The 12,244-nt window shown below is 36.6% G+C and overlaps 1 protein-coding gene across 1 annotated transcript in view; it reads left to right on the top strand.

Moving 5' to 3' along the window:
• The window catches only part of LOC145286027 (band 7 protein AGAP004871-like), a 124,099-nt gene that overhangs the window by 41,506 nt on the left and 70,349 nt on the right, over nt 1-12,244 (top strand). The window contains exon 2 of the mRNA XM_080134646.1: nt 11,751-11,860. Within this exon, the coding sequence (XP_079990772.1) occupies nt 11,751-11,860 (110 nt within the window). The remainder of the gene's footprint in view (nt 1-11,750; nt 11,861-12,244) is intronic.

Raw genomic sequence — 12,244 nt, 5'->3', positions numbered from 1 at the left:
TTGAATTATGCAAATACCAAGAGTGGTTAAAAAGTTATAAGGATTTAAAATATGAAAAATTTTTTTTACTTGGATATTTTTCTTTAATCCTATTTAAAAAGTAGACCAAAATATGGACCTCATCATTTGCTAATTTCTTCATTTTATTTTTAAGCTATTCTCATGAAACTTGGTACTCTTATGTAAAATTATATGTTCTTTCTGACTTTCTGATTATACAATCAAATTTTATGTATGCCTTAAGGCGTGAAGAATAAATTAAGATGTACAAATTTCAAACTTTTAAAACTGGTACTTGCAGATTGAGTATAATCATGAATGTATTCACCTGGTTTAAAGGTATTTCTAAAGAAATGTTAACATTATTCAGAGCACTTCAGGTTGGCTGACTACTAACTTATTGACTTTGAGTAGTAAGTCTTCTTTATATTGAGTGAATCAGCCTTTGTGCTCGAGTGATTGTATACAACCTATATTCATAATGATCAGTGACTGAGCGATTACACTTGAGTAAGTGGTATCTGAAAACATCAGAATTCGGTGAGTTATTAGAATTCTATCTTTTCTGAGGTGAACGTGTCATTGGGATCGATGATTGTAGTGTCCTTGTGATGTTTGGTTTCAACTCGAATTGCACTCGCAAGTTATTTGTTGTAGGTTATTGGTGGTGTTGATAAGCTAAATATTGTCTTCCACACTCGTAAAAAGGTTGCAACCAAGGTATTTCTGATACCTGACAGCCTGCCCCCACCCCCTTAAAAAAAAATCAATAGCAAATTTGTCATCCTTATTGTAAGATATGGAGAGTTCAAAATATTCAAATGGGGTTTGTCACTGTAGAGCTTGCAAAAAATGTATTTTATATTGGCTGGTAATATAGTTATCAAGTCTGACTGAGAAGTCATTCCTTTGCATCAAAGGATTTCTGTATTGAGATATTTGATGCCAAATTGATGCCATGTTGTGTTCCTTCTGTCTGGGGTAAACTTCGTTTCCCCAATCATGTTGAGTGAAAATGTCTAATGGCCTGAGATGAGTTCAAGATCTACTTGCTGAACCACATTACCATTTTATATGATCATGGGTTGTGATTTGACAACATTTCTGTACATGGCAACTTCGGTCTTCATTCATATAAGGCAACTGTCATTATATTGTCAAAGTTCAGTTTCAGTCTGAATCTCACCTTCAAGAAAATTTAGAATTGATAGTTGTTGATGATATATCATCTTTCTGATTCAGAACTTAGGAAGTTGTTAATGTTGGACCGTTTTTCCTCAGGGTTTGCTGATGCCTTCTCTGAAGCATGGTTCATAACCACTTCATTAGTCCAGATTGCTTGGCAGATTTCTGGCTTGATTGACACTAATGTGCACGATCTCAGCTGCCATAATGTAGCTTGTCTAACTTTGGGAAGACAGGATGGAGTAGACCTATCCATGTGAGAACTATTAAATTCTTTATCTTCCATAGGGAAACTATAATGGGACCTAACCAAAAATAATAAATAAATATACAAAAAAAACTTGGAGGTAAAATTTGGTTTTATTCTTCAATATAATCTCCTTCTGTGGTGATAAACTGCTTCTAAATCATCTCTACCAATTAGATGCCTTTGTAGAACAATTTGTCTTTGGCCTCAAAATGTTTGTCTTTGATATAAAAAAATTTCCCCTGGAGAATTCTTAATAGTTGTTGGGGAGACATCTTGAAAATAGTGTGAGTACAGATGCAATTCAAAATATGATTCATTTAGTTTTTTGTTATACACATTTTCTTGATGAAAATGTTATACACATTTTCTTGATGAAAATGCACTTTTCATTTGTGGTCATTTGTTGATTTCTTTTAAACATACCAATAATACTATATAATATTCATCATTGGTGGTTCTTACTTTTTCAAAGTTATCAATGAACAAAATATCTTGTCCATCCCAAATATAGATCACAAAACTTTGCCTGCTGATGATTGCAGCTTTGAATGGCTTTAATTTTCTGCTGTCCATTCAGCTGAATACCCATTTAATGCTGAAATGGTAAATCTGTTTCATCCATAATTACATAATAATGCAAAAACTCAGTTTTTGCTGCATTGAAATGGTGGCTCTGAATCAACACATTTTTGATCAACTGTGAGTAAAAGCGACACCTACATTGAACACAGCTTTTCATTAACAAATGTTCATGTGAAATAACATAAAAATTTCAATTTACGATCGACCAAAACTAATTAGTGGACTTTTTATGATGTTCTCTGAGACAACTGTCAAATTTGAGTGCCCTAAATATTTACTTTTAGCAGGACATCCCATTGGTGCTTTCCTTGGTCCAGGGTGGTACACTATGATTTGGGATTGTAATTCCTAGTCAGGTCTCCTGCTACCCCACACACTTGCTTTTGTACTCAAACTGACCACATTTACCACAGTTTGATCCTAACAGGCAAGGCCCATACATTGTGGGACACTTCTTGGTTTGGTGCTCTTCATACTGGCAGGTCCAACAGACCAACCCATATCTACCAGAGTTGTAAAACTCGTGTACGATATCCTAATTTTTCTGTTTGCATTAACTTCTGCCTCCCAATCCTCCACATCTTCTTCCTTGTTCCATGCTGGCTTTACTTTACTGGGGCTTTCTAATGCTCTCACCCCTTTTGACCCTTTCCTACATTCTTACACTGTCCCATCCTAACTCTTCAGCTTCCAGTAGAGAGTGGCTGACTCCTGAGGATATCTCTGAGTTTCTTTGTTGCTTAGGCCATTCATGATTGCATCAGAATGGTGTGAATGAGGTTGCTAATTCACTTCATCAGGGAATACACTTCAATCTGTAAATTATCCTTTCTTTTGTATCAATATCAGCCATTCCTGCAGCCCGACATGATCACTCTCAGAAGTTGTCTTCTATCCCCCCCCCCCGTTTTTTTTTTTTGTTTTTTTTCCCCTCCCTTCTAGAGGTCCCTTGCCTGGTCCCATCTAAATCATTCATTCCCACTTTGTTCGTAGAGACCATTATGATAATTTGCTTTTCTTCTGTATTTTTTTCGCAAAAATTACTGCTTAAGTAATACCCTGTTTCTTCAAAAACATTTGTTAAAGTAGACACAAACAAAAAAAATGAGCAAAAATAATAGGGAACCAAAAAGTGTCTTACCTCTCCTTATTGTCATCTGCTTCTGCTGCTCTGTTGTTATTTCGCACCTTTTATGTGCTTAGTGTGGCAAGCTTGTTTCAACCGAATAGTCTTAGCTATGCTTTCAGAGTTTTTCTAATTTTCAACAAATTGGGTCTTTTACAATTTTTTTTTTTCTTTCAAGAAAGACTTTTCGATATGACAAAAAAAAAATATTTGTGGTTATCTATATCTTACAGAAATGTGATATCTCAAAATTCATGACACCAGTGTGATACTATAAAGTGGCCCTGGGGTGGATTTGAGCCACTAAGTGCTGAGAAGGGGGGAATAGACAAAAGAAGAGGAAATAGCTTAGAATAAACAAAGAAATCGGAAATATCCTACAATCAACAATAGATAGGAAATAGCAAACAATAACAATAGAAACCTACTGATAAAACAGGGAAGGGCAGCTTCCGGTAGCCAGGGTGGAGTGGGCAACCTGAGAGACAAAGACAGAGGAGACAGGCAGTTGAGATCGAGATGCGCTTGAGGGTGGGTGGAAGTTGGACAGCGACAGTTGAGATCTACATGCACTAGACGACGGCAGTTGACATCTAGATGCGCTGGATGTCGGATAGTTGAAAACGACTACAGTTGAACAGTTATAGAGTTGACTGTGAAATAGACGTGGACAATTTTAGAGTTGACTGTGAAACAGAGATAGACAAATGTAACATGAATAGGACGGGGAGAAGACACACACACACACACACACACACACACAAAAGTCCAACAGTCAATTTATATGTGAACATTGGCGTTTGTGTTTTTCCTTTCTTTGTTCATATTTGTATTTTGTGAACCGCGTGTGTTCTCATCGACAGTCGCCAACAGGAAAATGATGATCCGGCCATGAACGAAAAATCCACAGTACACGACGTTGGGAGACGGTGATCTGACGAGGGAGACACACGTGGGGTTACACCAGGCAAGATGTGCACTAACCCTAAGTGTCCATGGTAACACTTAACTTCATCTAGTGCTGGACCCCTCAAAATGCAACCAAATACTCACTGGTCACTGAAATTTACCATTCTAATGCCCTGAGTGCACAAAATGTGCAAGAACCCTAAGTTTGTGTAGCAATACCTTTAATACACTAGCTGGTTTGTGACCTTATCAGATGAGTCTCTCAGCTAGCCAGTTGTCAGACGTTGTGATTGAATTCATCCTTTGTAGATGCTCCAGTATTGAGTGAGATACTGCGTTTCCCCACTGTAGCCTTGGGTTGGGTATCAAAACAGGTCTGGAAAGTCATTTTCAAATCAACAAGCAATTAATAATTAACAAACATAAGAAATCATTTTTTTCAACAAAAATAATTATTTGCATAAAATAATTCAATATGTAGTTCGGACAAAAAGGGGAATATTAAATAATTTTGAGCTTCTCTAAACAAATTGCTTTCTGGATGCAGAATTTTTAACTGACTCAAATTCTTTCAAATAACTTTTTTGCAGTTAGCAATTTCCGGGCTAGTTCTCAAGATCCTTTTTTTAATCTTTATTTATTTATTTATTTTTAATAGTTTACAAAGCAGGGACCTGTACCTTTCAGCCTGCTGCTTATTTGGCTGGGCACTTGGTTTTTATGAAGTCAGCTATTTTTCCTTCCATCTCTGAGAACACCATTTCTCCTCTTTCTTCCCCGCCCCTCTTTCTTCTGAAACGTTCTTTCCTTCCCAAAAATTGGTTACCTGCTTTTTTTTTTTTTTTTCACAATCTCCTTCTAGCATCATTTAAATTATTTCCTATGTCAAATTTCTGGGTGGTCTTCTATTGATATGTATTCACAACTTCCCTATCAACTCCATCCTAGGAAAACAAACATGTCATTTTTGATTAAAAAATTTTTTTTTTAGCTCTAAATCCATTATCAACAAAAAGCTTAATTTAGTTTTGCAAATATAAAGCACATGGTTGGCAGTTGACGATCTCTCTCGCTGATATTAGTTTAACAATTGTCATTTCTATTTATTTTTTAGATATTCATTTTTCTAATATCACCAAAAAGAAAATATCTCCTGATTCCTTAGGTTATCTGGGACTTTTACAGTCAACCCATAACATGCCCATACTTAGAATTTGCTTAGCAAAGCAGTCTAGCTTCGTTTGGTACTAGAAATAATGTTACATAATTTGTAAATTAATCTGATTGGCTTAAATTTTGACATGCCATTAGAGATTAGTACTTTATAAAAACCTTACGGATTTTCTTTATAGTGGTGCCATCTATATATCAAGCTAATTATTTGTAAAATGTGTTCTGTAGGTGTCAGTGTGTTAAAGGCTGACAGTCCTTGAAATAAATCTTCCAAGTGCTTGTTCAGCTCTTGTATTATGTAGTCAGTGTCCACTAGGTGAAAATTGTTAGTTTGGAAGTCTGCCAATTGTATAGAAGAATATTAAAGACTTAACAATATCACTCTGGGACATGTCAGGATAGTAATTTGCCACCTGTCCCAACATCATCTTGACAATATTGGATTGTGGTATGTTTATGAGCTTCTGATACTTTGTGAATTTCTTTGCATACAAGGTTTCTTCTTCCAATGAGTATCGAGAAATGATGCATAGTTGTGGTCCAGAGATAAACAGTATGTTAGGTTATTTTCCCATCACCCTAAGAAAGATGATCTTGTTTTTTCTTAGACACCAATGATTTGGAAACATATGCAGTCAGATTGATAGATTTAAAGTTTGTATCAGTGTTAGAATCTGATTTCATTCTAACTCGTTTGTATAAATGAAATGACGTGATCAGTCTGTACTCAATGACAAATAATACCTGCAGTCAATTCTGCTTTGCTTGAAACTAACTTATGTTGATCTCCACACCTGTTAAGTAAAAAGATGCACCACACAACTACTAAGAGATATAATGAGATTTTATTTAATTCAAACCTTAAACATACGAGAAAAACCAAGATAACTGCTAGGAGTATTCAATTGTGACAAGGCCGTAACTGTATAAGTAAACTACTGACATGAGAGTAAGATTGCTCATTATAAACAAATCTCTTAAAACTTAACATTTGTTGCTGGTTTTCTCCTCTATTTACTCATTTCTCATTGCAGCAAAGTTTGTTTATAGTGGGAATCCAGCTTTGCTGAAAAAGGAGGCACTCTGAACTTTCAAAAGCTGCAAATTTTTATGTCAATATTTTTTAATGTATTTTATAATTTGGTCTATAATATCCTCATTCCTTGATTAAAAATCTTTAGTTAGCTAATTTTTTGTAAGATGTGGATAGATTGAAAAAGATTTTGTTAACTTCGTTTATCTAACTAGTTTTTAATGATTTTACCATTTTTACAAATTTTACTTTTTGAGATTTCATATTTAAATAAGTCCTGGGTATGACGTAAAACTACATCTGGCAACGAGGCCCTGGTGTGGGAGCTCCAGGGTTTTGGAGAGAATGTCACTACCCCTTAGTTGTTGCAGTGCTGAGTCACACTTGGGCAAGGTGTAGTACCCACTAGCCCCCCTATATAGGGTCACAAAAATCCAAGCCTGGTCAACAATGCTCTTGGCGGATGAAGAAGGAATCTCAACGGCTTGCGCAGTGGATGAACCAGCAGCGCAGTGCCGATGCGGTCAACAAAGGTGATGTACAACTCGACTCGGGTCTGCCTCAGCCATTGGATGCGGTTGATTGCATGTGTGCAGACTGTCCTTGCCTGTCCTTGCCTCTGTACTTTTGCTTTCAGCGGAGAGGGTGCTAGCAGTACTGGGCAAGCTGCTTATTCCTACTTTGCCTAGGCTGGGAGAGAGGTGATGGTCCTGTGGCGATGGAGTGAGGGCGTACCGGCAGGTTTGATGGACTGGAAGCCATGGCGTGATCTCTGCACTCAGGCGATTGGAGTATGATAGTCATGCTCTTGCTGCGTCATCGTCAAAATCGACGGACTGCCCAAGAGAGAGAGTGCGACTATGGGCGGCACTACCCGGATTTCCTGCCATCAGGTGTCACATATGCAGCCGCGATTTCAGAGCTCTGATTGGACTCCCATCGCACCTTTGACACGGACACTAACCAACCTCTGCGTCGTCGTTGAAATTGACGGACTGCCCGAGAGAGAGAGACTTTTTGAGATTGCATATTTAAATAAGGTTTACAATTGTTTGACATTTCTACAAATCTTATTTTTGATCTCCAAAGTTTTTGGATTTTTATTTTTTTCTATTCTGCTGTGAGTTGATCTATTTATGTCCCAATTGTTCTCCAAAATGTCATCATTTTGGATACACTAATCATTATCGATTCTATTTTAATATCCAAGTTGTTGCGTATATTATCCATATTTGGTTTTCACAACTATTATTCTATTAATGTTCTCTTTTTTTATTATTAAAATTGCTTGTAAGTTTTGAAATCGGTGTTTGAGTATGGTATGTTTCATGTGGAAATATTTTTCACAGGCTTTTATAAGAATGTTTTTGTTTTTTTTTGTTTTTTTGGAGAGTTAACAAGTCTCTAAAGCTTGAATATCAAATGTTTTTTTCTCAAAATAGATTTTTAAAAATCTGATGTTGTAACCTAAACTTAGAATGTTATTTAAAAGGAATAATGTTAAATAACATAATGTTAAATAATGTGAAATAACATTGCTTGTTATATTTAATGTATATTGGTGTAGCTAGTTATTTGTTTAGTTACAACCATAGACATGAAAAAAATACATGCCACCGTTAGATTGATTGGACAATTTTTTTTTTTTTTAATTTACATTCACTCCCAAACAAGGCATATCACCACTTGGACATAAAGGGCTACTATTTCGGACCATGCTGAGGGAAGATGAATAAGATGTTGGTTTATGTTACATTTAAACTTTTGGATATCGGTTATAGTCAGGAAGCAGGTAGCAAGAAGGGAAATTCCAAAGTCTGGCTGTTTGAGCGAAGAAACTATTAGAGTAGAAAACCGTCTGGCATTTAGAAACCTCAACAGTGAAGAGGTGTGATTTTGTTGCTAAGCAAGGAGATATCTACATCAAGGAGGCATAAGTGCAATGAGTTCATCAGAGCACATTCCATTAAAATACTTTTAAAGCAGGCACAGGGATGCAACATTGCAGCGATGGAACAGAGGTTGAAACTTAATTGACAAAGCAGGACCGTCGGGTTAGATTGGAGACTCTTTTGGGGACCCTATTCAAGAGAGAGAGAGAGACTAGCAGTAGATGCACCAACTCAGATGTGACAACAATACTCCATGCATGGCGACTGATGGCTTTGTAGATGTACAGGATGCTCTCAGGTGTGAGTAGTCTCTTAGCACGATGAAAAGAAACCCACATTCTTTGCAATGTCCTTAATGTTCCAGTTCATATTGCTTGTGAATGTTAGGCCAAGGAGTTTGAAAGAAGAATTCTCAAGCAGTGCTATTTGTCGTGGATATCGTTGGTTGGAAAGGTTCTTGTAATTGTTAAAGAAGAGCAGCTTAAATGTTACCATCCATTTACGGCCCCATTCCACTACTGTCTGGAAGTCATTTTCTTAAGATTCAGCCATTGTCTTAGATTTGTGTACATCCATTCTTCCCTCGCGCATGTTATGAAGCATTTTATCATCAGCAAATATACCCATCTCGAACACAATATTATCAGGGAGATCGTTACTGAATATCAAGAATAATAGTGGTTCAAGGATCTACCCCTGAGGCACTCCCACATTAATGTTATGCTGTTTGGATGTACGTCCATCAATGACAACCTGGATGGTCCTATTATCTAAGAAGGATCTAATTATATTTAGTATTCATTCAGTTATACCATACAATTTAATTTTTATTAGCAGCCTTTTGTGCCAGACTTTGTCAAAGGCCTTGAATATATCCAGGGCTACATCCCTGGCTTCGTCCTCATTATCTACTGCATGGTATATGTTCAGAGATGGCTGTTAAAATATCTGCAGTAGAATGACATTGCCTAAATCCATACTGTTGTCAGAGAGATTTGTTTTTGCAAAGTGGTGGACTTGTGTTTGATTAATTAAGGTCTCCAAGATTTTAGCAAAGAGGGCAATAATTGAGCAGATCAGTTCTTTCACCAGAATTCTTGTACACTGGTACCACAGAGGCCATTTTCTAGCTATTAGGGAAGCAATATTCAGCAAAGACATTTGTTTTAGAGTTTGGAAAATACAGGGGCTAACTCAGCCGAGCATATCTTAATTAGTATAGTAGGGATCAGGCCTACATGCCTTGGAGGTGTCTAAGTTTTTTATGATATTGCAGACAGAAGGAGTGATTTTTTTCAGATTTTCATATGTGGCTTCAGTCTGCATAGGGAAATTTTGGAGGCAGTTGTTTGTTAGCTGGTTAGGTGGAGCTGGAGGCGAATTGCTGGGCAAGCAGTTCTCCTTCTTGGTTGTTATGCATGCGACTTTCTGGTTGTTGGATAGTGGAGGAATTACTGATTGTCCTTTATTCACTACACTATTATAAATTTTCCAGAAATCACAAGTTCCTATCTTCTACGATTCTATGCATCTACTGGTTATTTCACCATGCATTCTTTTGGCTGTGGCTATTTCACTCTGACAATGATTTGTAGCATCTATAAATTTTTGCCCATTTGTATTTGATTTATGACGTACGAACCGGCATAATGCATGCTGTCTTTGTGCAATAGCAGCTGCACTATCCGTAGCAAACCATGGGGTGAATGGAGCTTGCTATAATATTTCTGTGCTTAAATACCTACTTTTACACCATTTGGTTGTTTCATTGGTACACTGTTCAGCAGGAAGAAAAAAGATATTGATCCATGGGCATCTCTGATGGCTTCCCAGTCAGCCTTTTTGTAGTACCTTGTTTTGAGCAATGGTTCCTCACCTTTGGGTTGGGATTTAAGTGTGATGGCCACTGATACCACTAGGTGGTCTGCGTTTTCAAATGGACTGTGGGCATTAGTCACACAATCCTCTGATACTGTGGTAAGGAATAGGTCTAGAAGTGAAGTTTGCTGATGTTCATGATTTGGGAGGTGGGTCAGAGACATGACTGTCTTTTAGGGAATGGACTATAGAGAATCTATAAGTACAACATCCAACTACATTTGTGAAACAAAGCTAATTTTTTGATGGACATGAAAGTCACCAAACACCTATAATTGGGCATTACTATCTAAGAAGAGTACTGCGTCTATACTATCAGAGACATGATTGATAATGGTACAGTCCTGACTTGAGGGAGAACGGTATAAAAAATATAAGTAACTAATACAGTGATGAAAGACTAGTCAAAAGCACATTTGATTATCCGATTCAAGGGGAGAGTGCTACGAATATGGACTCCAAGCCCATGCATATATCTGAGTTCTGATGACAGAGAGGGAGGTATCCTTCCATATTAAAGTAGTTAGAGGTTTGTTTCACTTTATGCTAAGATATCCAGGGAGTTTATTCTATATCATCTAGAGTACTTCTAAGCCCACAGATATTTGTGAATGCAAGCCTCAAGGGAGGAGGCAAATTAGTGGTTTGATCATGATATTTGTTTGTGTTGTCATTTCATTACGTTTTCGTTTAATTTCAGGTTGGGGTGGTGTTGGGCAAAGTAGGCCAGTTTTGATACCATGTATACACTCAAATGGTTCATTAGCTGAGTCCTGCCCAGAAAGTTGTGGCCTTGTGAAAGCCCTCCAGAGATTGTACAGGATCCCTTTCCATGCACTACATGGCACTACAACTGTTCTGATATTATACAACTGATGATAGAGCAGCCACTCTAAGCCCTACTAAAGACTTAGGGCCCAGTACTGTCAGTTGGAAACAGCCGCCAAATTGTCAATGAGGTAACCTAAAACTCTCAGAGAAAACTGGCCCAGTGAACACAAGTGGCATGCAAGCAAACCCAATTTGTTCAGTTTGTGAGAGAAAGAAAGAAATTGTGGATGTGGCAGGGGAAATAGGGGACGGCGTTCAATGTTCTAGTCAGGAAACAAAACCAAGCACACAGTGGCTCTGGTGAATCCCTGGTATTGTACCTCTGTGCCTGACTCCTAGATAAAGGAGTGTGAAATCTGGCAACAGGCAGAATTGGCCACCATTAGATTGATTAATTCTGGCACCGTTAGATTTCTTATAAATTTTATAGGGATAAGATTTTACGTATAATTTTTGTTAAAAATGAAAGTAAAATGTCATCCTTGTAGTTACTGAATGTCTGTATGGAACACAGACACCATAATATTATTGATCCTCTTTATACAAAATTAATACTACCAATAAATACTTTGTGAAATTATTTCTTAAAATTTAATCTTGTTACAGGGTTTTGTTTCCGATCACATGTCCACACAGACATGCGAGAATTGTGTTTTTTTTTTTTACCCTGGTGCATGATGAGCAATCTTTATTTATACAAATGAACATGCTTCCTTTATATTCGTCTAAACAATCTACAAAGAATGGTATTTTATATATGTTGTCAGATAAAAACCATTCTTTTTCGATGGATATTACATCAAATCAAGATAAAAAGTACTTATTTTTCATTTGTTATTTTTGCAGATTGATATTATTAATAAAACTTTATTTTATATTTGTTACTTTCAGCGTCGGATCATGAAAAAAATAAGTTGGGATTTTGTGGTACCATGATAATGATCTTGTCTATTTTGCTGATCACTGTAACTCTACCATTTTCTCTCTGCCTGATTATTAAGGTAAGTAATATTAGTTTTCATTATCTTGATTAGTGAATGGTTATTTCAGCTGCACTTAGGTTGTTTTAATCCAGACATTTCCTCACTTCTTGATTCCTTTGTCGCCAGAGCCATGGAGTTGATAGCTTAAACTATTTTTACTCTTGAAATGTTAAAAGGTTCAACTAAGAAATTTTCTACTCCTAACAATTTCTGTATTAAATAAAATTGAGATAACTTCATGCATGTGTATTTCTTGCATCTACATAACTTTCATAATTGCACAATGAATTTTTATCTGCTATTAATTGAATATTAAAAAAAATGCAACATATTCTTTTTTTTTTTTTTTTAATTCTATTCAAGAATTAAGAAATTCAAACCACCAAAATGTATTTCGGTTTC

The sequence above is a fragment of the Euprymna scolopes genome, chromosome 10 (genome assembly GCF_053919585.1).
Source record: "Euprymna scolopes isolate OS-2025 chromosome 10, ASM5391958v1, whole genome shotgun sequence".
NCBI lineage: Eukaryota > Metazoa > Mollusca > Cephalopoda > Sepiida > Sepiolidae > Euprymna > Euprymna scolopes.
The sequence above is the reverse complement of the archived record's forward strand: the minus strand, read 5'-3'. Positions and strand labels throughout refer to the sequence as shown.